General features: G+C 55.4%; 1 protein-coding gene across 7 annotated transcripts in view; it reads left to right on the forward strand.

Annotated features, from left to right (window-relative positions):
* ATCAY (ATCAY kinesin light chain interacting caytaxin) overlaps positions 1–25,752 on the forward strand; it is a 45,170-nt gene that overhangs the window by 16,757 nt on the left and 2,661 nt on the right. For 2 of the 7 annotated variants that reach the window (XM_075545067.1, XM_075545066.1), the window contains exons 3-13: positions 5,458–5,516; positions 5,818–6,039; positions 8,149–8,334; positions 8,598–8,700; positions 10,260–10,391; positions 12,808–12,894; positions 17,544–17,642; positions 20,865–21,100; positions 21,718–21,753; positions 22,089–22,187; positions 23,585–23,724. In XM_075545067.1, coding sequence (XP_075401182.1) covers positions 5,458–5,516; positions 5,818–6,039; positions 8,149–8,334; positions 8,598–8,700; positions 10,260–10,391; positions 12,808–12,894; positions 17,544–17,642; positions 20,865–21,100; positions 21,718–21,753; positions 22,089–22,187; positions 23,585–23,724 — 1,399 coding nt within the window. The remainder of the gene's footprint in view (positions 1–5,457; positions 5,517–5,817; positions 6,040–8,148; positions 8,335–8,597; positions 8,701–10,259; positions 10,392–12,807; positions 12,895–17,543; positions 17,643–20,864; positions 21,101–21,717; positions 21,754–22,088; positions 22,188–23,584; positions 23,725–25,752) is intronic. The other 5 variants (XM_075545068.1, XM_075545069.1, XM_075545071.1 and 2 more) reach the window with 5 other exon arrangements.

Below are 25,752 nucleotides of genomic sequence, written 5' to 3' on the forward strand. Positions count from 1 at the left end.
AACAACTCACTGTGATTGAGTCAATTCTGTGTCAAAGCACCCCTAGAGGACAGGGTGGATCTGCCCCTGTGGGTTTCCGAGGCTGTCACTCTTTATTGGAGTAGAAAGCCTCATCATTCTCTGGAGAAGTGGTGGGTGGTTTCGAACTGCTGACCTTGCCGTTAGCAGCACAACTTGTAATCACTACACCCCCAGGGCTCCTCCTCAAGCCCTGACTCAACAAACTCACAGCGCCCCTAGAGGACAGGGTGGACCTACCCCTGTGGGTTTCCCAAACTGTAACTCTTTACAGGAGTAGAAAATCTCATCTTTCTGCAGCAGAGCTGGCTGGTGGTTTCAAACCGCTGACCTTGTGGTTAGCAGCCTGACATGTAATGCACTTCGCCAGCAGGGCTCTAGATAATCACTAACCCAAATTCTGCCTCTGGATTTGCCTGCTCTGGGCACTGCATACATGGAATCAGATAGTTGGTGCTTTGGGTGGCTGATTTTTTTCCAGGGAGCATCCCGTTCTCCACCAGCTGCTCCATGGGAGAAGCTGTGCCCATCCGCTGCCCAAAGGATTCACTGCCTTGGAGCCCCTATGGGACCAGATCTGCTTTGTCCTGTGGGAACACTATAGGTCCGAATTGCCTGCATGGTGGTGGGTTTGGTGTTTGGGCATGAATATCTGGTTGTAGGCACTTTGTCCACCGTCATTTGGGAGACTTGGGGTCACCATGCTCGGTGAAGTGGAGGGGCGGTGGAAAGGGGAAGGCCCTCGACAAGATGGACGGACACAGCGGCTGCCTCCACGGGCTCGGGCACCATGGTGAGGACGGCACAGGACCCTGCATTGTTTCGTTCTGTTGTGCGCAGGGTCGTTATGGGTCGGAACTGACTTGATGGCGCCTAACAACGTATGAATAATAATAAGAACTTATGCCGCTATGAGCATTTGCATGCACATTTTTGGGTGGACACATAAGGAGTCCCTGAGTAGCACACAGGGTCAGACACTCGGCCACTAGCTGGAAGGCGGGCAGGTGCCTCATAAGAAAGGCCAGGCAACCTGTTTCCCCAAAGTCACAGCCAGAAACACCACAACACACACGCACACGGAGCACAGTTCTCTGCACCCAGGGCTTGCCAGGAATAGTCAGAACAATAACAACATGTTTTCAGAGCTCCTGGGCTGCCCCTGCATTTTGACCTCTGACCCCCATGGGTGCAGAGTGGTGGTTTGATTGGTCATGGGCTCCTCCCCCAAGCCTCGGGGATTACTCACAGAACTTTCAAGATGAGAGAGGGGGAGAGGAAGGGAGGAGAGGGGAGAGAACAGCTCTCTGCCCACCCTCAGAGGAACAGAAAACCAGGCAAAAACTTAGCCTCCTGGTCCGTCACCTCTGCTTTCTGCTCAGCTGCAGACTGGGTTCACTGCTGGCTTCCCTGAGTCAGCAGACCCGGAGCCTGAGCCCTCCACCTGCCCAGAGTGTCCTGCAGAGCACCTGCCCAGAAGTGGCCATCCAGGCTCCAGGAGGCTGCCCAGAATCTCCGGAGAATTGGGTCTTAATTTCCGAACGTGAGCACGGAGCCCAAAGCTGCCTTAAAAGGGCCGGTGCCCGTTGGCAGGCCGGCTCGGTGGGGACGACTTATTACACCGAGGTGAAATTCACAAGCCATCCGTTTCACCCCTCACCACGATGTGCGCCTAACACAGCTATCTGATTCCAAAACCTGCTCTGCACCCCCAAGGGAGACCCTGGGCCCAGCAGCCCCATTCCCCCTCAAACACACCAAGCACTGCTGGTGTTAGGTGCAGTTCCAAAGGTTAGGTCAAAAGGTGCTTGGTACAAAGCATTGGAGTCCTTTCTTCAACAAACATATCGAGATGGGAAGCTACTGCTCCTCCCCACGTCCACCAGCTCAGGTCTCTGTGCTCCTGAAGAGGCCGTTTCCATCTCTCTCCTCCTTCCCCAAAGAAGTCCTGGTGATATGGTGGATTCCTCATTGGGGCACAATCCCCAAGGGCAGCAGTTCAAAACCTCCCACCGCTCTTCAGGAGAAAGATGAGGCCGTCTACTCCAGTAGAGCATTACAGACTTGGAAACCCACAGGGGCAGAGTTACCCTGTCCTATAGGGTTGGCATCAACTCCATGGCAGTGAGCTGTGTTCAGGACTGTGTCTGAAGGGACCGTGGTAGTGTGGCAGGGAGGCTGTGGGGTTGTACATGTGTCAGGTGCTGAGGGGACTTCCTGAGGATATCGTCCTGTGAGCTTGAACAGGGCCCCTAGTGCTCTCCGGCTCTGGGTTTTCCGAAGCTGTTTCGATTTCTTAGGATTGCCACAACAGAAATGCCACAAGGAGATGACTTTTAGGAACAGAAATTTTCTCTGTTTGGAAGGCTTGATGTTTTCATTCGGGCTCCTGCCTCCAGTGGAAGGCTCTCTTTCTCCCTTCTCAGCTTTGTCTCAGCTCCTCTGACGTCGGTGAGCTCCGTGCGGCATTGGTCTTTCCCCTTGGAAGCTTGCTTGTCTGTGTGTCATCTGCTCTTTTTAGATCTCAAAGGTGAGTAGGCTTAGGCCCCCACATGACACTCGGACTGCTCCCTAAAGAACAGCTGAAGCCCTTTGCCCAGACAGGATCATCTCCACGGGCAGGTTGTTGCCAGGTGCCCTCCAGTCAGCTCCAACTCGTAGCCACTCCACGCACAACAGAGCACCACACCGCCCGGTCCTGCCCCTGCCCCGTGGTTGTCATGTTCTTGCCCGTTGTTGCAGCCGCCGTGTGGACCCATCTCATCGAGGGGCTTTCTCTTTCTGCTGATCCTCCTCTTGACCGAACATGATGATGCCTTTCTCAGGGACTGGTCTCTCCTGGCAGCGCGTCCAACGCATCCTTCTAAGGAGCACTCTGGCTGTCTTTCTTCCAAGACAGACCTGCTTGTTCTTTAAGCAGTACATTCAATGGTCCTTCCCATATTCTTTACCAGCACCATAATCCAAACGCATCGATGTTCCCGCAGTCTCCTTTGCTCAATGTCCAACTTTCACATGCATGTGAGGGAACCGAAAATACCATGTCTTGAGTCAGGCGCACCTCAGTCCTTAAAGGAACATCCTCGCTTAAAGAGGTCTTGATCAGCGGATTTACTCAACGCAATAGGTCATTTGATCTCTGGACGGCTGCTTCCGTGAGCAGGGATTGTGGGTCCAAGCAAGACGAAATCCTTGACAACTTGAACCTTTCTCCATTTTTCATGAAGTTACCTATTGATCCAGTTGTGAGGATTTGGGTTTTCTTTTCATGGAGTTGTAATCCACCCTGAAAGCTATCATCCTTGACCTTCATCGGCCAGTGCCACAAGTCCTCCTCGCTTTCAGCAAGCAAGGTTGTGGCATCTGCACATCGCAGGTTGTTCATACACCTTCCTCCAATCCTGATGCCACGCCCTTCCTCATATAAGCCAGCCTCACTGATGAGGTGCTCAGCACACAGATTGAACAAGTCTGGTGAGAGGATCCAACACGCATGTCTCAGTTTTAAACCATGCAGCATGTTCCGTTCACACAACTGCCTCTCGATCCGTGGACGGGTTCTGTCAGCGCACTCAGAAGTGTTCTAGGATTCACCAGGAGTCTGAATCGACTCGATGGCAGTGCATTCTTTTTTCCTTCCTAATAAGCACCCCCACCCCAGTTGTCCTAGGTCCTTGGGGAACTCTATCAAGATGACCCCTTTGAAATACTTTCCCCTCAAACAAAACAAAAAAACGTCGCCATCACCTTCGGAGCGGACCACGCTGCTTGAATTGAACGAACCCAGCAGATTGCCTCCGGAGCCACTGGGTTGACTGGCCCTGCTTTGGTGGGGAAGGCACCCTAATGTGACTAAGACCAGTGTGTGACTGGGAGAACGTGTCTGCAGCTCTCCGCCGAGTGCGGAGAGCTGCTTGAACGCATTTTGTTTGGAGCAATCACCGTTCCTCGTCAGCACCATCATTCCGATGCATCGATTCTTCTCCCATCTTCCTTATTCAACAGCCAACTGTCACACGCATGGGAGGCCATGGAAAATGCCATGGCTTGGGTCAGGCGCTCCTGAGTCCTCAAAGGAACGTCCTTGCTTTAAAGCGGTCTTGTGCGGCAGATGAACCCAAGGACCAACGCCTTTTGACTGACCCTTGTACACGAGAAAGTGTCGCCATCCTAAATTTAAACTGAAACATTAAAAAAGATAATTTACTGTGGTTTGGGAGAAGGTTAACCAGCTGTCTCAGTTCCCACTCAACAAGACGCTCTACAAAGTTTGTTCAGGGATGTTGGTCACATGCTTCACAATGTGTGAGCATCCTCATGGTCTCAATTCTGGTTGTCCTGTTTCCTTCCATCTAGTCTCCCTAAGCCCTTTCCACCCCCACCTTCCTTTGAAAATCATTGTTGGCTTCTTCTTTTTCTTTTTTTTCTCTCCAAAGGAGCACAGATTAATGGGTGGTGATGATTATTTGGAGACAGAGGTGATGACTTATTTAGCAACTAGGAGACCTCAGGGGTTAGTTTGGGCCCCAAGTATGAAGAGGGACTTAGTGGGAGATTCTTGGGGGTTCCTCTAGTCCCCACTGGCCCACTAAGTCTGGCTTTATGGCTTTGTTTTTGTATTTTGAGAATTCGAAGTCCTGTTCTGTATCTCTCTCCCACGGTATCAGAGTTTATCTGCTGTGATCCTGATCAGAATGGTGGTTTATGGAAGCCGGGCACCATCTACTTCTGCTGGTCTCAGGGTAGCAAAGGCCATACTTGGTGTAGACTTTCCCATAGACTCGTTAATTCTCCGAGTGTTTGGTTCCTTCCTTCCTCTTTTGATCCAGTCAAAGAAAGATCACTTAGGTGATCTTTCAATGACCATTCTAAGCATTTTTGGGGGTCTGTTCTAAGCATTTAAGACCTGACGCTGCTCTGCAAATGAGGATGTAGAACGTAGCTTGATGAACGATGAGGGGGCTTTAAAGAGCTCATAGAAAAATTCCATGATCTCTTCATTCTATCTCTGCACGAACATCTTGCAGCCTCCTGGAATAGTAACTGAGATCCTGCCTCCTTCCCATGCCCACCCCCTAATTTTTTATGACTTTCTGTGCTAACCAGTTGTGGCATAGTGGTTTCGAGTTAGGCTGTGAACTGCAAGGTCGGTGGTTTGAAACCACCAGCTGCTCATCCACAGACAGAGAAGGCTTTTTACTCTCATAAAGAGGCGCAGCCGCTGGAACCCCCAGGCGCGGTTCTACCGTGTCCTACAGGGTCAGTATTGCCTCGAAGGCAAAGCGTTTGGTACTAGTGCTCAGGGAGAGGATCCTCAAGGCTCAAGCATTGTGTTGCTGTTCTTTGTCTTGTGGGGACACCGGACCTGCCCACTTCACTCCATGCTCCTGCTGTGGACTTGTGGCGCCTGGTGGTTGTCGACGCTCGCTCTGTGCACAGACCTCTCCCGGAAGAGACCGGGATGGACTCTCAGGGCGGCCCCACTGGAGACGCTGCTTGTAAGTTCCCACGCCTTGTCCCTGCATGTGCGCCCCTCGAAAGTTGCCAGGTTTGGGTTTGCCCACATCAAACCTTAATGTAACGCAAGAAATAACGATGATCACGCTCTCTAGACGTGACCCAACCTTCTCTAATCTCCTCGGTAAAGATGACAGCCAAGACCCATACGGGGCGCAGTTCCACTCTCTCACACACGGGCACCCCAAGTCCAAATGGACTGGTTAGCAAAGGGAAGGGGACAAAAGAAAACGCGAGCCCCCACCCCGCCGCTGGCCCACAAATTCTCCTCTTCCTCCACAGCTCCCCCAAACACTCTGAACTTCAACGGGGCGCACCGTAAAAGAAAGACGCTCGTGGCTCCGGAGATCAACATCTCCCTGGACCAGAGCGAGGGCTCTTTGCTGTCGGACGACTTCCTGGACACGCCCGATGACCTGGATATCAACGTGGATGACATCGAGACACCTGACGAGACGGACTCGCTGGAATTCCTGGGGAACGGCAACGAGTTGGAATGGGAAGGTGAGGGGGCATGGCTGGCTGGGGGGTTGGGGGAGTAACTGAGGGGGGTGTCCCGGGTCCCACCTCCCACCTGTCCTCGGAGGCTGCCAAGGTGCAGTGATGGTGAGCTGCTTCCAGCAGAGCTTCCAGACTAAGAAGGACTTGGAATAAAGGCCTAGTGATCCACTTCCCCAGGAGTCCTGGTTGCATAGTGATTATGCTTTGGGCAAGGTCAGCAGTTTGAAACCAGCAGCTGCTCCATGCGAGAAAGAGGAGGCTTTGTACTCCCATAATGAGTTAGTCTAGGAAACTAACAGAGGCAATTCTACCCTGCCCTATATGAATAGCCATGGACTCAATAGCAGTAAGTTTGCTTTTTTGGGGGGGGGGGTTGATCCACTACCTACAAAATCAGCCCCTGAAAACCCTATGGGATCACAAAAATCCAATTCTGTCAAGGGCAACAACCACCAGGGGCCCGCCATCCACTGGGAACTGAGGGCCACCCCGTCCCCGTCCCCAGACCGCCCCCCGCCCCCACTGTGTTTGTGTTATGTTCCAGTTCTAAGGCTGTCAGATTTCTTTCATCGTCAGGGCTCTGGGGATGGGAATTGTTTTTCTGGCCCATGTTTTGTGCTCTCCGGGTCTCTCACATGCCTCCCCCGGCTAATGGTTTCCTGTGTAGCTGACTGGCTCTTCGCCCTGACCAGTCTGCATGCTGACCAGCTGCTCAGGGCCACCCTGAAAGCTGACCCTCCGCTTCCGGGGGGGGGGGGAGACGGGGGGGGGGGGTTTGCTGGCCTGAGAGTCTCGATTCCCACGCTCCCGGAGCCCGACAGGGTGGGCGGGGAGTGGCTCCGTTTTAACCAATGGGAGCGGGGAGGGGCTGAGGGGCGGGGCTGGGGTGAGCCCTCCCCCCAGCGCTCAGCCCTATGGTGGAGTGGGCGTGGCTAGGATGCTCCGCCCACAAGGGGCGGAGGGAACATAAACTCAAACTCATAGCCATCAGGGGGATTTCAACTCATAATGACACCAACTCAGGGCAGACCCTGCGGTGGGTTGGTGGACTTACTCACACCTGGAATTAGGAAGAGTGACGCTATACAATGAGACAAAGCTGAAATCGGCGCAGCGACAAAATAAGATGTGGATGAGAGGGTGCAGTGGGGTCCTCACCCGGGGTGATCCTGATCCCAGGACACACGGCCATGTCTGGGGACATGTGTGGTTGCCATGACTTGGAGGGAGGGAGAATGCTACTGGCATTAAGTGGGTGGAGGCCAGGGATGTTCTGCACCCTACTGTGCCCAGGATGGCTCCACCCCAGAGAAGGTCTGGCCCTCACATTCTCAGCGTCCAAGGGGAGACCCTGATTAGAAGAACTGGGGGGTGGGGTGTTGCTCCTTTGGAGGGGGTTCAAGAAAGAAGGTGGAGACATTGGAAAGGACCCTCTGGGACAGAAGGGAGGGATAGCAGGAGGGAAGGCTTTAGGGCTGGGTACGAGAGAATGATGTAAGATCAGCATGGGCAAGCTTGGCAGGTGGTATCCAGAAGACCCTGGCTCTCACCTGGGGCCCAGGCTAGATTCCATCCTGCCTCTAGGCTGGCCCAGCTCCACGGAGGGTAAGACACACACAGGGCTCACCCCACAGCCAGAAGTCCCCATCTCTGGGAGGCCTGTAGAGGGGGTGTCCAGGAGGGCTTCCTGAAGGAAGTGGCGTTTGGAGGGAGATTAGCAAGCCAGGACAGTGGGGTGGAGAGCACACAGGGGCAAAAGTTCACAGGCTAGAGGGCTAGGCAGCTGAAGGAAGGAGCCCTGGTGGCATGATGGTTAGGTGTTGAGCTGCTGACTGTAAGGTTGGTGGTTCAAATCCACCAGCTGATCCATAGGGGAGCGAGTCTTCTACAATAAGGACCGGCAGCCTCTGAGATTCTAGGGGGCAGTTCTACTCCGTCGTGCAGTAGTTATGAGTCAAAATCCACAGGAGCAGGGGGTTTGTTTTGTTGGGTGTTTTTGAAGCTAGGGGTGCAGAGAGAGGGCAGGAAGGCTGGGTGGGGAGTTTGCAAGGAGATCTGGGGGGTCCCCCCACAACACCACCCAAGAGCTCCAGCCCCTCCGCTTGCTACCAGATGACACCCCCGTGGCCACTGCCAAGAACATGCCGGGGGACAGCGCCGATCTGTTCGGGGACGGCGCCACGGAGGACGGCGCTGCGGCCAACGGCCGCCTGTGGCGGACGGTCATCATCGGCGAGCAGGAGCACCGCATCGACCTGCACATGATCCGGCCTTACATGAAGGTGGTGACCCACGGAGGTGAGCGCCTGCCTGCCGGGGGTGGGGGTGGGGGGCTCTTGGAACCTGGGTCTCTGACCTTCCGCCGCCCTCGCAGGATGAGCGGTGGGGTGGGGGTGGAGAGCAGCGATGAGCTGGATCGCAGGTCTGTCTGCCCTGATAGTTGGGACAGGGCTGCAGATGAGGAGGTGAGGGGGGAGGGTGCTGTGGGCAGCTGGGAGATTGTCCAGCGCTCTGCCGTGGCTGCTGGGGTGTTCAACGCTGCCCCCCCCACCTCCCCCCAGGGTACTACGGTGAAGGCCTCAACGCCATCATCGTCTTTGCGGCCTGCTTCCTCCCAGACAGCAGCGCCCCGGACTACCACTACATCATGGAGAACCTCTTCCTGTGAGTCAGGCGCTCCTGGGGGCGGGGCGGGGGCGGGGGCGGGGCCAGGCTGCCAGAGCCACGTGGGGAGGGCCTTGACGTCAAAGCCACGTGAGGCAGGACCCGCTTTCCAAAGCCCTGCGGGGGCCGGACCGAACTGCAAGCAGAGGCCCGTGCGGGTGGGCTAGGGAGGGGCAGCGCCCCGCAGAGACCGAGAGCAGGGCGCAAACGTTGTCTGACTGTGGTCATCCCGGCGATCCCGAACCCTGGAGACCCCCCCCCCCAGTGTGAACAGAGGAGAGCTCTGCCCTGTGGGTGGTCCAGGCTGCGACCTGTCGGAAATCGATTGTGGGCCCTGGGGGTGGGGGTGGGGCGGAGCGAATCATATTTTGGCTGGTCGTCCAGCGCTGCATCCCTGGCGACACCAGGGACTCCTTCATCCCATTTCCTGCTGCCTCCCGGGCTCCCCAGGGCTCTGACTCCCCCACCCCCACCCCCCAGCTTCTGTTACCCTGAGTCACGGTCATCAAGGGGAGATGAGGTGGCCTATAGGCCTGCGCGGTGCGACTGTCCTCAGGTGCCATCGAGTCCCTTCGGGCCCCGCAGTGGCCTGTGTACCGCAGAAGAAACACCGCCTTGCCCTGCACCGCCCTCCCAGTTGTTCTGTGCTTGAGCTACTGCTGCAGCGGGGTGTGCAGCGCCCACAGCGAGCGCCCAGGGCAGTGCGCTCCTGTTGCTAAGACTGCAGGGCGCAGGTGCCCTGGTGGCACAACAGTTAAGCGTTAGCTTGCTAACGGGGCGCTATGATTCCCTAGCACCAACTCAGAGCAACCAGCGCTCCGACAGCATGTTTTTTGGAGCTCTGTCCTGGACCTGCGTCGTCCTTCCCGTCATGGTTAAGTTGGAGCCCACTGCCCGAGGCCCTGAGTGCGTCCCTCGTGTTGAGGGTCTTCCTTTTCTTTGCTGATCCTCTATTTCACCAAGCGCGATGTCCTTTCCCGGGGACTGGTCCCTCCTGCTGACATGAAGTCACCAGCCTGGCTTCTAGGGAGCGCTCAGCTGTGCTTTTTCCGAGCCAGACCGGTGGTTCTTTCAAGATGCCTAATCCAGCACCTTCAAAGGCATGGATTCTTCTTCATTCTTCCCTAGTCACTGTCCCGTTCTCGCATGCAAATGAGGTGATTGAAGGTACCAAGGCTTGGGTCAGGTGTACCTTAGTGACGTCTTTGCTCTTTATCACCTGGAAGCAGCCTCATGCTGCAGAAGGGCCCCTTGCTGCTGGTCCTTTGGTTTCCTGGCTGCTGCCTTACATGGCACAGCCTGGGAAGCCCAGGGGGCGGTTCTCCTGGGGACATGGCACCCCTAACAGCACCATCAACCTCCACCACCTGACCATCAGAACTATGTCCATGGATTGGAACTTGGGGTGGGCTGGGGACCCCCACAGCCACTCCTACTGAGCGTGCCCGGACCGACTACAGCACCAGAACAGGAGCACATCTGACCAAAGTGGGCAGCCCCAGCAGGCTCCCAAGCCTCAGTCACAGAGCCTGCGTCTTCCGTGACCCGCCTCCCCACAGGTACGTCATCAGCAGCCTGGAACTCCTTGTGGCGGAGGATTACATGATCGTGTACCTGAACGGCGCCACGCCCCGGCGGAGGATGCCCGGCATCGGCTGGCTGAAGAAGTGCTACCAGATGATCGACCGCAGGTGGGCTGGCCAGAGGGGACCTGGGCGAGGTGGTCCCCAGGGCTGGGGCCCCTCTAAAGGGGCACCCCAGAAAATCCTCCAGACTTGGGAAGTATGGGGGGAGGGATAGGGGGATGGCACGAGAGCTAGAGGTTAGAGATAGGAGCTCATGGTGGGCAGAGGTTGAAGCTCCTGACGGAACTGGAAGGTGGACGTTTAGAACCCAAATAGAGGAGCCTCAGAAGAAAGGCCTGGCGGTCGGCTTCCCACACTCCACAGCCCTGGAAGCCCCCTTCTCTGCAGACGTGGGGCCACCAGGAGTTTGGTTTGGTTGGGTTCTTGGGGTTAGAAGGCAGCACCCCCTCTGTCGTGATGACTTAACTTGTTTCCTCGGATTGTAGACTGTGTGTATGTGTGTGTGTGTGTGTGTGTGTGTGTGTGTGTCTGTCTGTCTGTCTGTCTGTCTGATCCCCACGACTCAGAACTTATTCGATATAGAACCCATTCTACTCCTTACTCCCACGGAGCCGATTCCAACTCACAGCATCCCCATAGGACAAGATGGAACTGCCCTATGTGTCTCTGATTCACGGAAAGCCTTGTCTTCCTCCTGCGGAGGAGATGATGGTCTCCAAACCCAAACGCACTGCCACTGAGAGGGCTCTGACTCAGCGTGACCCTCTAGGAGAGGGCAGACGGCCCCTGCGGGTCTCTGAGATGGTACCTCTTCCCTGGAGTAGAAAAACCAAGCAACCAACCAAGCACACACACACACATTCATGGCCATCAAGTTGATGCCCAGTGACCTTCTAGGAGTAGAAAGCCTCATCTTTCTCCCCCAGAGGAGCTTGTGGTTTTGAACTGCTGTCCTTGAAGTTAGCAGCCCGACGGAACCACTATGCCACCAAAGTTCCCTCCGCAAAGGGAACAAAAAGACCCAGAACAAAATATCATATCGATGTGAATGAGGGGCAGTGCGGAGTGGAGACCTAGAGCCCATCTGTAGACAACTGGACATCCCCTTACAGAAGGGTCACAAGGAAGAGAGGAGCCAGTCAGGGTGCAGTAAAGCACCCATGAAACATACAACTTTCCTCTAGTTCTTTAATGCTTCCTCTCCCTCCCCCCTCCCCATTATCGTGATCCCAATTCAACCTTACAAATCCAGCTAAACCAGAGCAGTACACTGGTACAGATGAGAGCTGGAAACACTGGGAATCCAGGATAGATAAACCCCTCAGGACCAATAATGAGATACTAGGAAGGGAAGGAAAAGGTGTGGGGAGAAAGGGAGAACTGATCACAATGACCTACATATCCCCCCTTCCTTGGGGGATGGACAACAAAAAGGTGGGTGAAGGGAGACAGCGGTATAAGCAGTATAAGACATGAAAAAATACCAATTTATAAATTATCAAGGATTCATGAGGGAGGGAAATTGCATGAGGGAGGGGGGTAAAATGAGGAGTTGATATCAAGGGCTCAAGTAAAAAGAAAATGTTTTGCAAATGATGATGGCAACCTATGTACAAATGTGCTTCACACAATGGATGGATGGATGGATTGTGTGAATTCATGATTTTTAAGAAACAAAGGGAAGACTATTTCTAAGCAGGATCCCAGCCCCAGGGATGGGGGTGAGGGGCCAGCTCATCATTTGGGAAAGACTATAATCCAGAGGCTCCCCGGTGGCACTAAGCTGCTCACTGGTTCAAACCCACCAGCCACTCCTTGAGAGAAGCTGAGGCCATCAGCTCCCATCAAGATTGACAGCCCCAGAAACCCCCAGAGGCAGTTCTGCCTTGTCCCATAGACACACTCGCTCACTGCCATCAAGTCGACACACACTCATCGTGACCGTCTAGGACGAGGCAGAACCTCCCTGGAGGGTCTCCGAGGCTGTCAGTCTTTACGGGAGTAGAGAGCCCCCGTCTTCCTCCGGAGGAGTGGCTGGTGGTTTGGAACAGCGGACCTTGCAATGCGCAGCCACTCGGCCGGCAGGACTCCTCTGTCCTGTAGCGTGGCTGTAGATCAGAATCGATTCAAGGGCGGTGGGTGACTCTGACGAGTGGACTCAGTGGCCGTGCACTGTCGTCCTAGTAGGTGTGAGAATGTAGTCTTGGCTACTCAAAAACTCTGCCCACCTAGCCCTCCTGCTCTGCTCTATCGTGGTGGGTGGGGGTGGCGGAGAAAATCCCTCCTTACTGTGCCCTCCCTCCTCTGGCCTCAGAGCCTCCGGGGCAGTGTTTTATCTCCTCTCCGGACCCTGGTTGGGGCGGGAGGTTTGACAGGTGTGAGAGGGCGCACCTGTGGAATGAATGAATGAGTGCTGAGTGCATGCTTCTATCTCTCCAGCCCCTCTGCCCAGCACTGCCCCTGCCTTGCTCTGACCTCACCCCTAAGAGCCATCTTCTCTCTTTTTGCCTCCCCACCACAGGCTGCGAAAAAACCTGAAGTCCTTAATCATTGTCCACCCCTCCTGGTTCATCCGCACGGTGCTGGCCATCTCCCGCCCTTTCATCAGGTGAGGAGGACAGGGTCGCCTGTCCCAAGGTCCCTCAGCCCTCTCTTGCCTTTCATTAACCTGCGCTTTCTGCTTCTCCCTGAAGGTCTAGTATTGCTTCCAGGCAGGGGGTAGGGGGTTGGGGACCCTCCTAGCACTGCCTCCTACAATCCCCTCTTGTGGGCCAGAGGGTTTTCCTGGGCAGATTTGCTGACGTAGATCATCACCAGGCCTTTCTTCCTGGTCTCTCTTACTTCTGGAAGCTCCACTGACACCTGCCGATAGGAGGCGCCCCGCTGGTGTTTGAAATGCCAGTTGCAGAGCCTCCCGGGTCCCAGTGTGATGCCCTGACAGACTCGTGGGGGTAGGGGGAGGGTAGTGAGAGAGGTCCGAGCTTTCTTTTTTAAGAGGCGGCAGGTGGGCGGAGACACACACACACACACACACACACACACACGGCTGCCTGCTCCTGTAAAGACTGGCCGCCTCCGGCACCCACAGGGGTGGCTCTGCTCAGTCCTAAGGGCCACGTGAGTTGGCATGCACGCAATGGCAGTGAGGGCTCAGAAGGCCTGGAGGTCAAGTGCGGGGACTCTAGCTCGGTGTCAAAGCCTGGGGATTATGACTCAAGAGTCACTCTCCTGCGTTCCGGAATGAGCTGACGTCAAGAATGTGCCTTATCCTTCTCTGAAATCTTCCCCCCTGAGAGCCCCACCCTGTGAGCTGGGACTTGGAGGATTAGGGCGATATGGTCGCTGAGATGATATGGTCATTTCCGGGATGAATGGGGTGGGTGCCCCCACAGACCCCTCATGCTGTGACGAGCACTTCCATTTATAGACCCCTTCTCAGGCTGTCCAGGGTCCGCTCTGCCCTCAGTCTGAACGTGCTAACAAATCAGATCTGCCCACCATGGAACCTTCTGGAATGGCTTTTCCCCAGAGGGCCCCTGCCAAGCCCCAGCATCATGCCCGTGTTGTGTGTGTTTGATTTGGGGGAGGGTCCTCCAAGGTCCCCAGGGGAAAAGAAGCCAGAGGTAATAGAAGGAACTGCACACAAAGCCAACCCCGGCCTCTGAGCGTCCTCTGTCCCGCCGACGTGCTGGTCTGAGGAGGGTGCAGGACAGGCAGCAGCAACCTGACCCCCGCCACCAGATCCACGCAACAGCCTGTCCTGTTTCCCTTCCTTTGGTGGAGCTAGAAGAGAGCCAGCGGAAGGGGTGCTCACTCAGCCCTTTGTCCCGGGATCGTGCGGTGGCCTCTGATGACGTGTGACAAGTTGTGTAGCCATGCGTCCCTCCTTTTCTGAGCTGTTTCCCCCCCGCCCCCCAATGAACACAAACACACTGCCCCCTAAGCTTCCGATGTCATTCTTCAGTAAGTATTGGGGTTTTATTATAAAAATAAGTCTGAAATAAGCAGAAGTTGGTGGTGCTGTGAGCCCCTGGTACAGCTGAGAGGCCAGCGGTTCGAACCCACCAGGCACTCGGGGGAGAAAGAGGTCGCTGTCCTCCCCCATAGAGGCTGACGGGCCCAATTCCCCTCTGCCCTGCAGGGTCCCTATGAGAGGGGATCAGCTGCCCAGCAGCTGTGAGTTTGGTCTAGGTTACATGCGTCAGTTCCACCTCCAGATCAATCGTGTGTCTTAAGCTGATCACTGAGATCTAAGAAGTAGATGAGGCACAAGGGGGAGGAAGCAGGGAGGGGGAGGGTGGATGCCACGTGGAAATTGCCAAGGAAGCCAGGAAGGGAAGGTGGGAAGAAAGGAGGACCTTCCTTGAGAGCTGCTGCTCCGGATTCCGACACCTAGCCTCTCAAACGGCGAAGAAACTCAAAGTCCTCGCAACGGGGCCGATAGGCAACGTCAGGATAGATGGGGAAGAGAGTGAAGTTGTCACGGATTTCCTGTGACTTGGCTCACTCACCATCAGTCGGGAGCTCAAAAGACGCACTGCGTGGGGCAGGTCTGCAGAAGACCTCTTCCAAGGGGCGAAAGCAAGGCGGTTACTTTGAGAACTAAGGTGCGCCTGCCCCAAGCCGCGGCCTTCTCCATCCCCTCGTGTGCATATGGGAGAAAGAGGACAGCCCTCCAGGGGGTGGATGGACCCTGTGGCTGCAGCCACCGTCTCAAACATAAGAGCAACTGGGCAGATGCAGGGCAGGGCGGTGTCCCTTGCTGTTGTGCATCAGGTCGTGATGGGTCGACACCTGACAACCACACCTGCAGATGAAAGTTGGACAGTGGGGAAAAAAAGGAAGGCGGGAGAAGAATGGATGCATTGGAATAGCGTGGGGCTGGAGGAAGACGCGCAAGTACCAGAGGCGACCAGACAAACGAACCCGTCCTGGAGATGTCCAGCCATCATGCTGCTTAGAGCCCAGCATGGATGGTGAGGCTTTGTCTCACATACTTTGGGCGAGTGATGGGGAGAAAGCAGTCGTTGGAGAAGGGTGTCTTGCTTGGTGAAGTCGAGGGGCAGCGGATGAAACTAAAAGGAGACCCGCCGTGGGCCCAAACATACCAACCATGTGGGGAGGGCTCCGGACGGGGCCGTGTTTCCTCGTTTTACGCCAGTGGGGCCGCTATGAGTCGGAACCGACTGGACAGCATCTCACAGCCTCCAACTGTAAAGAACTGTGTTTTCTAAGGCCGCCCACTTATTTCTGTTCTAGAAACACCAAGAAACCAAGGCACTACCTCTCGGCGGGGCTCCCTCTTTCCCCCTGACCGTCTATCAAATAGGATGTCCGTTTCTCACTCCTGCTCTTTTTGGGGTGACATGCCCAAAGTAAAGGAGTCAAAGGTTCACCACCTTCGCTTCCAAGGAGTCTGGCCGTCATTCTTCCCAGACAGATGTGTCTGTTCTTCTGTCCATACTTACAGTGTTCTTCTCCTGCACCATCATTCAGATGCATCGATCCTTCTTTGGTTTTTCTTATTCATTGTCCAACTTTCACGTGCACATGAGGCGCTGTAAACACCACGGCTTGGCGCAGGCGCACCTAAGTCCTCAGCGTGGCGTCCTTGCATGGCAGCACTTTTAAGAGGTCTGTGTGGCGGGTGTGCCCAACGCCACATGTCTTGGGTCTCGACTGCTGCCTCCACGGGCGTTGATGGCTGATCCAAGTAGAATGCGGCTGTCGGCAGCTTCCTGCAGATGATGCAAACCAGACTCTCGAGCCCGGTGGAATGCCCTGCTTTCAGCATCCTTTGAACCAGAGCCTTAGCTCAGTGGGGACCAATCTCAACAGCACCATGAAGACAGTTCTGTCTTCCTTGGCCAACACTGCTGTCACAGGCATGTCACCCAAGGGTGGCTTTAAAGATGACACATTGATTCTCTCAGAGTTTAGGAGGCTCAGCTCACTTGCCATCGAGTTGACGCCGACTCATAGCAATCCTGCAGGAAGGACAGGGTTAATTTGCCCCCTGTGAGTTTCTGAAATTATAACTCATTCCGGGAGTAGAAAGCTCTGTCTTTCTCCCCGGGAGTGGCTGGTGGTTCTGAACTGGTGACCTTACCATTAGCAGCCCAATGCATAACCAGTATGCCACCAGGGCTCCTATGAAGGAAGCTGGAAGTCCAAGTTCAGGGTACCGGCTGTAGAGGAAGGCTTCTGTCTCTCTGCTCTGGGGAAGATCCCTGTCTCGGCTTAGGTAACCTAACCGCATTGTCATAGACTGACTTGTGCACACACACCCCGGCCCAAATATGTGTCAGCTTTGCTGGACCATGATGCTCTGGCTTGTCAGTTATGTAAGAGCCCCCTGTGGGGTGACTGGAAGAGGATTAAGGACAGACTGCAACATCGTTAATCCCATCACAGCCCTGACCTGATGACAGTGGGGGAGGCTGTTCCCTGGGGGTGTGGACCTTACATCTTTCAAGAGGTAAAAGGAGAGAGAAGCTAACTGGGATCGGAGGGAACTACCACCACCAAGAAAGACGTGCCAAGAGTGGGATTGGCTCTCTGGACCCAGGGCCCCTGCGCTGAGAAGCTCCTAGACCCAGAGGAAGATGGATGCCAAGGCATGTGGCTCTCTCCAAGGACCGTGCCCCACAGATGCTGAAAGGAGACAAGCACCTTTCCCTAAGGCCCATGGAGCGTAGGTTCCAACTTATTTGACCTACTACCCTTTAGTTAAAAAAACAACAACCACAAAATCACTTAGCACGGTAAACTGAAAAAAAAATCACTTAGCACATCCACACAACAAAGGAAAACCTAGCCCCGGACACAATGACAGGCACAACCAGGTGGATTCAGACTGGCAGGCAGCCCAGTTGGCAGGGTGGAACTGCCCCCATGGGTTTCCTAGGCTGCCACCTTTAGGGAAGCAGATAACCAGGCCTTACTTCCTCAGGCCTTACTCCCAACCTTTCAGTGCTCGAACATTGCCCTAGTCACACCTACAGGATCTGAAGGGAACACAATTCAATCCACAACAACGCCAGGCTCATGCGTCAAAATTTGGGGTCTCCTTCCCCCACCCACCCGGTGAGGGGTGGGAAGGAAGCTGGGACTGAGCAGGGAGGGAAGTGTGAACATAGGTGCCCCGGCCACACTGGCACGGGATCGTCAGTGCCTCCTTGCCCTCGACCCTCCTCTGGGTCTTGGGGCATCAAGTGTTCTGGGGTTTCAGGCCTCTCCTCCCCTCTCTCCCGGCAGCGTGAAGTTCATTAACAAGATCCAGTACGTGCACAGCCTGGAGGACCTGGAGCAGCTCATTCCCATGGAGCACGTGCAGATCCCAGACTGCGTCCTGCAGTGAGTGCTGGAGCTGACCCCGCCCCAACACCCGGGCTCCGCCCAGACCCCGCCCCTGCCCCATCCCAGCACAGGCCCTCTGGCCCAGGGGTCCCAGCCCCCACCAACACCCCCAGCTCCGCCCAGGCCCCAGCGTGGGGCGTGCCCAGGACCCGCCTCCCTCCTCCACTCCCACCCCTCTCCCTCTCTCTGGCTCCACCCAGGCCACACCTGAGCACTTTCCCGCCCAACACACCCCGAAGTGACAGGAAGGGCTGGTGGAACAGAGAGGGAGCCCTCCCTGGACACCCCCCATCACAGTATATCGCCATCATCTCTTTGCCAGATACTATACTACCCCCTCCACCCCCACACCCCCCAGGAATCAACTTGGGTCTTTATACCTTAACTGGAGATTATCAGTGTTGTATAAGTGAAATCACATCATCAGTGATTCATACAATATGTGTCCCTTAAAAAAATGCAGCTTTTTATTGTGAATCAGATGAAGGTTTACAAAGCAGGTCATCCATCTCCCCTCCAACGATTCCCCCACTTCCTGATTCAGCGCATCCATGGCTGCCCTTCCTTGGACCACTGCTTATCCCACTTCCTCCTCCCGTTTCCTGATTCCGCGCCTCCTGCTTGCCTGACCCTAACTGTCCTTGGGTAAACGCTGCCCTTTGGGTCTTAAATGTCTGATTAGTCTAGCACAAGGGTGTTTGGCTCCAGACCTGAGCGGTGACTAAGGGCCAGAGTCTTGGTGGGGAAGGTGGGGTCCGACCAGCCTCTGTCCTGGTCTCTCTTATGAGTTTTGTTCATCCCCTTTTCCCGACCCTCTCCGGGATCTTCTGCTATGATCTTGTCAGAGCAGTGGGTGGTGGAAGCCGGGCACCATCTAGTTCATCTGGTCTCAGGGTCATGCGGTCCCTGAGTCCATTAGGGGAGCTCTGGTGTCACAGTGGTTATGTTTGGGGTTGGTCACCACAAGGTCAGCCGTTCGAAACCACCAGCCACTCCACTGGACAAAGACGGGGCTTTCCACCCTGGTAAGTAGGTCCCGTCTCAGAAACCCACAGGGGCAGCTCTACCCTGTGAGTCAGCATTGACCAGAGGGCCATGAAAACTCGCTGTTTCCAAGTGTCTTTGGATTTACCTCCTCTGGATGAGAAGAGACCAGTAGTTGCTTCTTAGCTGCATCTTTCAAGACCCTAGTGGATCCTCACTGCGTTAGAGGGTGGAACAGTGTCCTTGTAAGCTGCCGTGCCAGCTGGCCTGAGCCCCTCCGAGATGTTGTCCCTCTGTTTCTGGCTCAGTGCCGAAGCTTGTCAGGGGGCACCGTGTGATGGCGTGTATGCGTGAGTGCACACACACGTGCACACGCACACACACACCTGCTCCTGATGCCCGGCTGCCATTCCACTGTGTAGAGTGGACTCAACCTCTAACTTCTAAGCAGCTGAACGCATTAACAAAATCGGTTCTACACTGCCCGGGGCGGCCTGGGGTTAGGGGAGGGGCCTTCTCTTCCCCCCTTTTTAAATTTCGATTTTCATCGTGGCTTCAACACACACAGAGTAGAGCATCCGCTCACCCACTAGTCCTGCAGGAAGCGTGCAATGACACTGGTTCCAAGCGCCAACGTGTTCTCCTGGCTCCCTGCCTGGTTTTCTCCACCCACGCTGGCTCAGACTCGCTGCCCCGAACGGCTCTCAGCCGATGCCGCCCACCTGGCCGCGTATAGGTGACGCCCCGAAAGAGATGTCATGCGTGTGGCGAGCTTTTCTTACTCACTTACCTGTGCGTTTGTCTAGTTCGGGAGCGGGGAGCCTTGCTTTCCACCAAGGGCCATCGGATATTTATTACATCACTCGCGGGCCATAGAAAGTGATAGACTGAAAAATCAGCCGGCTTCGTTTGGTCAGATGGAGAAGCATCGAAGCATGTGAACTGCGGTGCCAGAGAAGGACATTGAGAAGGTACCTGCTCAAAGGACAAGCGGAACTGCCTTGGAAGGAGGACGGTCCGGGCACCCCTTCCTTAGAGGCCAGGATGGCGAGGCTCCGTCTTGCCTACTTTGGACAGGTTGTCAGGAGAGGCCAGTCCCTGGAGCAGGCCATCGTGCTTGGGAAAGTGGAGGGGCAGTGGAAGAGAGGACGGCCTTCAGCAAGATGGATGGACGCAGGGCCCACAACAGTGGTTTGGAGAATAGAACCGCTGTGAGGGGGTGCAGGGCTGGGAGGGTTTCCTTCTGTCGTGCATAAGGGTGCTATGGGTCAGAACTGACTGCAGGGCACCCAACGACAATTTTCCCTGACATAGAATTAACGCACCCCTAATTGTGAGATCCAGCCTCACATCCGGGTGGTCCCAAGGGACCGTTGTGTCACCAAAGGGAAGCAATTAAGAGACAGGCAAATGTTGTGGGGTGCTCACCTCTGCCATGGCTTCAGGAACCAGCCCCAAGCAGAGAAAGAGAGCGATTGTATTCTCGCATCAGCTTATATACTCTCAGGACACGCAGGCCACTCTAATTGCAGGGAATCACATACTTAACACAGTGGGCTGTACCCTAACCCTAAAGGTCCCAGAGTTCATTGGAGGAGTACCCTAACATCAGTGCTGGGGGCAGGCCATGGGGAGGGACCGTCCCCTGAGCAGGGAGAGCCACTGTAATATGCCTGCTCTGATAGACAAAGCTGCCGGCCAGACAGCACTGAGCTGCATGCTTGTAAGAGGAAGCTGTAAGGTAGCATTGTTCTGGGAGGATATTGTGGAGGCTCGTCTTAATTATGAGACTGTGATTAGGGCTCATCTCTAACTCACAAGTGTGAAGGCCCCCCTCCACCCAGAATCCTGGCCTGTCCAGCCTCATCAAATATGAGAGTAAAGAATGGGTCCATAGGCACTCTCTTCCCATTCCTCTGGTTCCCACACCTAACGTGACAGGGAGCCCTGGTGGGGTGGTGGCTACATTGGGCTGCTAACCGCAAGGTCCGCAGTTCAAAGTCACCTGCTACTCTGAGGGTGAAAGACAAGGCCTTCTGCTCCCATGAAGCGTCGCAGTCCCGGAAACTCACCGGGGTCGTTCCACCCTGCCCTCTGGGGTCTCCAGGAGTCGGCATCAGCTCGATGGCAGTGAACTTGGGCTCTTTTCCCCACGTGATGGCTGTGCATCTCGACAGGAGCGAACAGCCTCAGCTTCCTCTCTGAGGATGGGGCTTTGAACCACTGACCTTGCAGGGAGCAGCAGGCTGCCTCGAACCCACGATGCCACAGGGCTCCTCGGGGGAAGTCTGTCTTGGAAGAAGTGCAGCCAGAGGGCTCCTTAGAAGCGACAGTGGTGACAGTGTGTCTCATGTCCTTTGGACAAGCTGCCAGGAAAGACTGGGCCGAGCTTGGCAGTGAAAAGAGGAAGGCCCATGAGGAGATGGAGGGACACCGTGGCTGCAGCAACGGGCTCAGGCACAGGAGCAATGGTGAGGCTGGAGCAGGACCCGGGGGTGTTTCGTGCTGCTGTATATAGACTCGCTATGGGTGGGAACTGACTCAGTGGCGCCGAGCCCCAACGACAACTATGTGGTGACTGGAACTACTGTTCTTTGGTGAGGCACCAGTGCTGTTATCGGGAATCGATGATTTCAGGGGCCAGGCGATGCCCACCCTTGGACTAGTTCAAAGGTGATTTCAGAGCATGCTTTCAGTCCCTGGCTAGAAAGGTTTTTCTCAGAGTGAGAGATCCAGGGGTGCCTCCAGACTCAACTGATTCAGGAAGCCTGAATTCTGCCAGACTTTGGCATTCTGTTTCACAGTTTCCCCCCTTTTGATCAGGAATCATCCGAATGGGTGGAAATGCTCAGTGGTGGCAGCCGGGCACCATCTAGCTCCTTTGTCCTCATGCCTAAGGAGGCCTGAGGGAGCTTTGGAAGTAGGCAGAGTGGAATGAGCGCTGGATCAGCACTGCACCCTGGGAGTGGGCTTGAATACTGCAAGGGGATGGGCGTCTTGCTCCCAAAGGGGTAAACACACCCTCCACGCCACTGTGGAGGAGAGAGCCTTGTCTGCGTGGTGTCTGACGCCCTTTCTGTTCTTCCAGGTATGAGGAGGAGAGGATCAAGGCCAGGAGGGAGAGGTAGGCTCTGTGGGCACCACGGGGGGTAGGGCAGGGCTGGTGGCTGGGTAGGGGCCTCTCTTGAAGGGTTAGGGGAGGGCGGACAGTGAGCCCCTCACACACACACATCTGCACCTCCCATGATCAGCCAAGAAAGATGCTGCGAAGGAATAGCTTTAAGGGTCTGTGTCACTCCCTCCTTCTGCTCCCCCCAAGCCACCTCCTCAAAGCAGGTCACCCCATCCTTTAAGACCCTGGTCCGGCAGCTTCTGGAGCCAGGGAAGCCAGCTGAGTCTAACCGTGGGACCTGAGTTTGGGTCCCAAGTCACTCAGCTCCCGGCTCTCTCTGTCTGCAGTACAAGACCCCTGCCAGAGTTTGTCCCACCCGGGTCAGAAGAGAAGGTGGAGCCCGAGGCAGCAGCCATGGCCACAGAGGCAGAGGTGGCAGAGAGCAGGTAAGGAGCCTCAGAAGTGGCACCTGGCTCCAGGCCACGCCCCACCCTTCCTGAGCTGGAGAGCGCTAGGGGAGAGGCATAGCACACTGCCTGCTCCTGAGGGTGTATGAGCCAACTGGCAGGGGGAGGTGGGTGTTAATAAGCCCCCTGGTGGGCTGGTTCAGTGGAGCTTCCAGACTCAGACTGACTAGGAAGGAAGACAAAGAAACCACTGGCCGGTGGGAACCTAGTAACTCACAGCGGCACAGCGGTTGATCGAGTGCCCGCCAGGAGCCCCGCAGACTGGACCTGTCTCTCCCTCAGAGAGGCAGGTGGTTTCGAACCGCTGACCGTGTGGCTAGCAGTCCAACATGCAAGGACTGCGTCACCGGGGGCCCCTCCCTCGGGGAGAAGGCACTGGGGATACATAGCAACAGAAGGGCGCCATTTCCTCCCGCTCCTTGAACGGGGGCATTTCCTCCCGCTCCTTGAACCGGGGGTCACTGTGGGTGGGAACAACCGGATGGCACCACCTCACAAGACAAGTGGAGGGGTTGCAGGCTCCCCACGTCTTCCATTGCGGCTGGAGCATTGTCACTGATTCACACCCGTGGTTCAAGTCCACCAGGTCAACAGAGAGAGAACGAGGAGGCCGTCGGGGTTCTGTGGGCCGGGGTCAACTTGATCTCTTGGGGTTTTTTATATCTAGGAGACATACACACACACACACATACACAGTTACTTGGATCCCTGTAGGTCATACCCACCCACACTTGTGGGGTCCCCATAGATCAAACACTCACGGGGTCCCTATAGATCAGATGCATGCACACATATGAGGTTCCTGTAGATCAAACACACACGGGGTCACTATAGATCAAATATATGCACACATGGGGTCCCTGTAGGACACACACATGCTCACAGGGCCCCTGTATGTCACACACATGCACACACTCACAGGGTTCCTATAGATCAAATACATGCACACACACGGGGTCCCTGTAGGACGGACACACATACACACACACACACACACACACACACATCGTACGGCACCCCTGTTGAAACGGATGAGCCAAAACTGCTCCCTTCTTGTCACTGAAGCCCTTTGTTTCCTCAGGCCCCTCCGTGTCGTCCCTTCCTGTGGGTTTGATATGCGGGTCTTGTCACATGCACCCCAAGGCAGTCTCATGCAGAAGAGTGTCCCTGCCCTAAAAGGGCCTTGGGCTCCCCCCTCCTCACCCCTCCCTGTGCCCCCTGGACCCCAAGCCACCTTTTCCTTTTCTCATCTTGTCCTGCCTCCCTGAAAACAAACCAAACCAGTTACCGACACACGGTCGCCAGCTGGGGGCAGTCTCCCCGGGCACCTCAGGGGTTGCGTGTCCAGAGGGTGACCGCCAGGCCTTTCTTCCAAGGTGCCTCCAGGTGGACCCTAGCCATCCACCTTCCCGTGAGCAGCTGTGTGCATCCACGTGTGCTGGACAGATGGACAAGCAGCTCACACCTCTTTCCTCTCCCACAGTTCAGCTCCCATCCGAGGAGGGCAGGACACAAGGTGGGTGGGGCGGTGTGGGCCATGATTTATCTGGTGGGGGCTGGAGGGGACAGCGAGTCAGCAGCCCTGGGGAATCAGGAGGGGCCCGGCTCCCAGACGCACAGGCTAAACCAGCTCTCCCTCTGTGTTAGTCCAGGTTGACTAGAGAAACAAATCCATATGTGTTTAAGAAAGAGCTTTATATAAAAGAACAATTGGATATTGAGAAAACATCCCAGCCCAAGTCCATGTGTCCTGTACTAAGCCATAAGTCCTATACTAGTCCACAAATTCCTCTTTAGACTCACGTAGCCATGCAATGATGCCAAGCACAGGAAGATCACAGGACAGTGGGTGGAAAGTCTTGTGGATCCAGTGGCGGTGGAAGCATCTCAGCACTGGCGTGGGTCTCCACGTGGCTCCTCCAGCTCCAAGGTTCTGGTTCCATCAGTGTAGCTCCATATGGCTTGTCAACAGGAATGTGAAGCAGAGAGAGTGTGTGTCCCTTCCTCCAGGGAGAAAGACAGGAACTCCCAGGAATCCTCATGAGAAGGCCACACCCACACAGAGGCCTCATTGGCTATGACCTGATTGACAGGCTAGACTCCACCCCTTCCCTCAAGTTGACAGGAGATGATGTAACTGCCACACCCTCAGCCTGGCTATGTCTGTCTGACTCAGGTGGTGCCCCCACCCCACCTTTAGAAAGACTCATCGAGGCCCTTGAGCTCCTGATTGCAAGTCAGACTCAGCCGTGCGGAAAGACACAGCGAGCAAAGGTGGGAGAGGCCAAGCAGGAGCTTCCGGAGGTCCTCGCCCAGTGGAGCTGTGCAGACAACAGCCACGGGAGTATTGTGACCAGGCAAGCTCCCGGAACCTTGGTGCCTTAGCTCTCTTCTGCTGCTGCGACAGAAAGACCACAAGCAAGCGAGTGGTTCTAGCGAACAGAAGCGCCCTCTCTCACAGTTTAGGGGACAAGAAGTGTGGATTTGGGGCTGCAGCTCTAGGGAAGGACTCTCTGTCTCACTCACCATTTAAGAGGACGGTCCTTATCCCCTTCCTGGCGTTCCTCGGAGGGCTCCATGTGTCTTGGTATCACTCTGCCCCTGGGTCTAGGAGGTTCCCAGCACTGGGACCCTGAGTCCGAAAGAAGTGCTCCACTCACAGTGGTGCTGCTTTCTTGGTGGTCCCGAGGTCTCTCGGATCGCTGCAAGCTTGTTGAACCTCTTTTAGTATCTCAGACACCATGTTTGGTCAAGTGGAGGGGCAACAAAAAAGAGGAAGGCCTTCAAGGAGACGGACGGACACCGTGGCTGCAGCCATGGGCTCAGGCACAGGGACCATTGTGAGGAGGACGACACAGGACTGACCAGTTGTGGAAGGCACCTAACAAGAACCCATCCGCAAAGATCGACTCGGGATACTCCTAATCCTGCAGGCTGCATCCTGCCTCATGAACATGACAGCCACTGGTCTTGTCTCATGAACACCCTAGAGGTTAGGATTCGCAACACGTAAGATAATGACGTCGTATCACGGCCTAGTCAAGTTGACACATATTTTAGGGGGGAACCGCAGAATTCAATCCATACAATTCAACCCATGATCCCTAGCGTCCAGGATTTTTATTGGGGGTCCATCACACAGGCATGGCCAGCGACCCGCATGGTCAGAGTCTTCAGCCCCCCTTAGTGCTGAAGCTGATCCACACAGCTCAAGGCCCCCCGCATAACTCACACTGTTGACACTGCCCATCTGGTGTACATCCAAGGGCCTCCAGTAATTAACGATGCTCCTATCAGGATGGGATTCTAAGGTCCAACTTGAAAGACTACTTCCATGTAAAAAGTTCATGCTTCATTCCATTTGTTGCTGTTTGCCATGGAATTAGCTCTGACTCAGGACGCTCTTGGTCAGAACGCAGGGAAACATCGTCCCCTCCTCACCAGCTTCACTTCATGCTCCCCGTCTTTGAATCCCATGGAGCGTGTCTCTCATGTTCACCCACCCGCTGCTGACCGCATGCTCCCCGACAAATCGGTCACCATC

This window comes from Tenrec ecaudatus, chromosome 1 (assembly GCF_050624435.1).
Source record: "Tenrec ecaudatus isolate mTenEca1 chromosome 1, mTenEca1.hap1, whole genome shotgun sequence".
NCBI classification, from domain to species: Eukaryota; Metazoa; Chordata; class Mammalia; order Afrosoricida; family Tenrecidae; genus Tenrec; species Tenrec ecaudatus.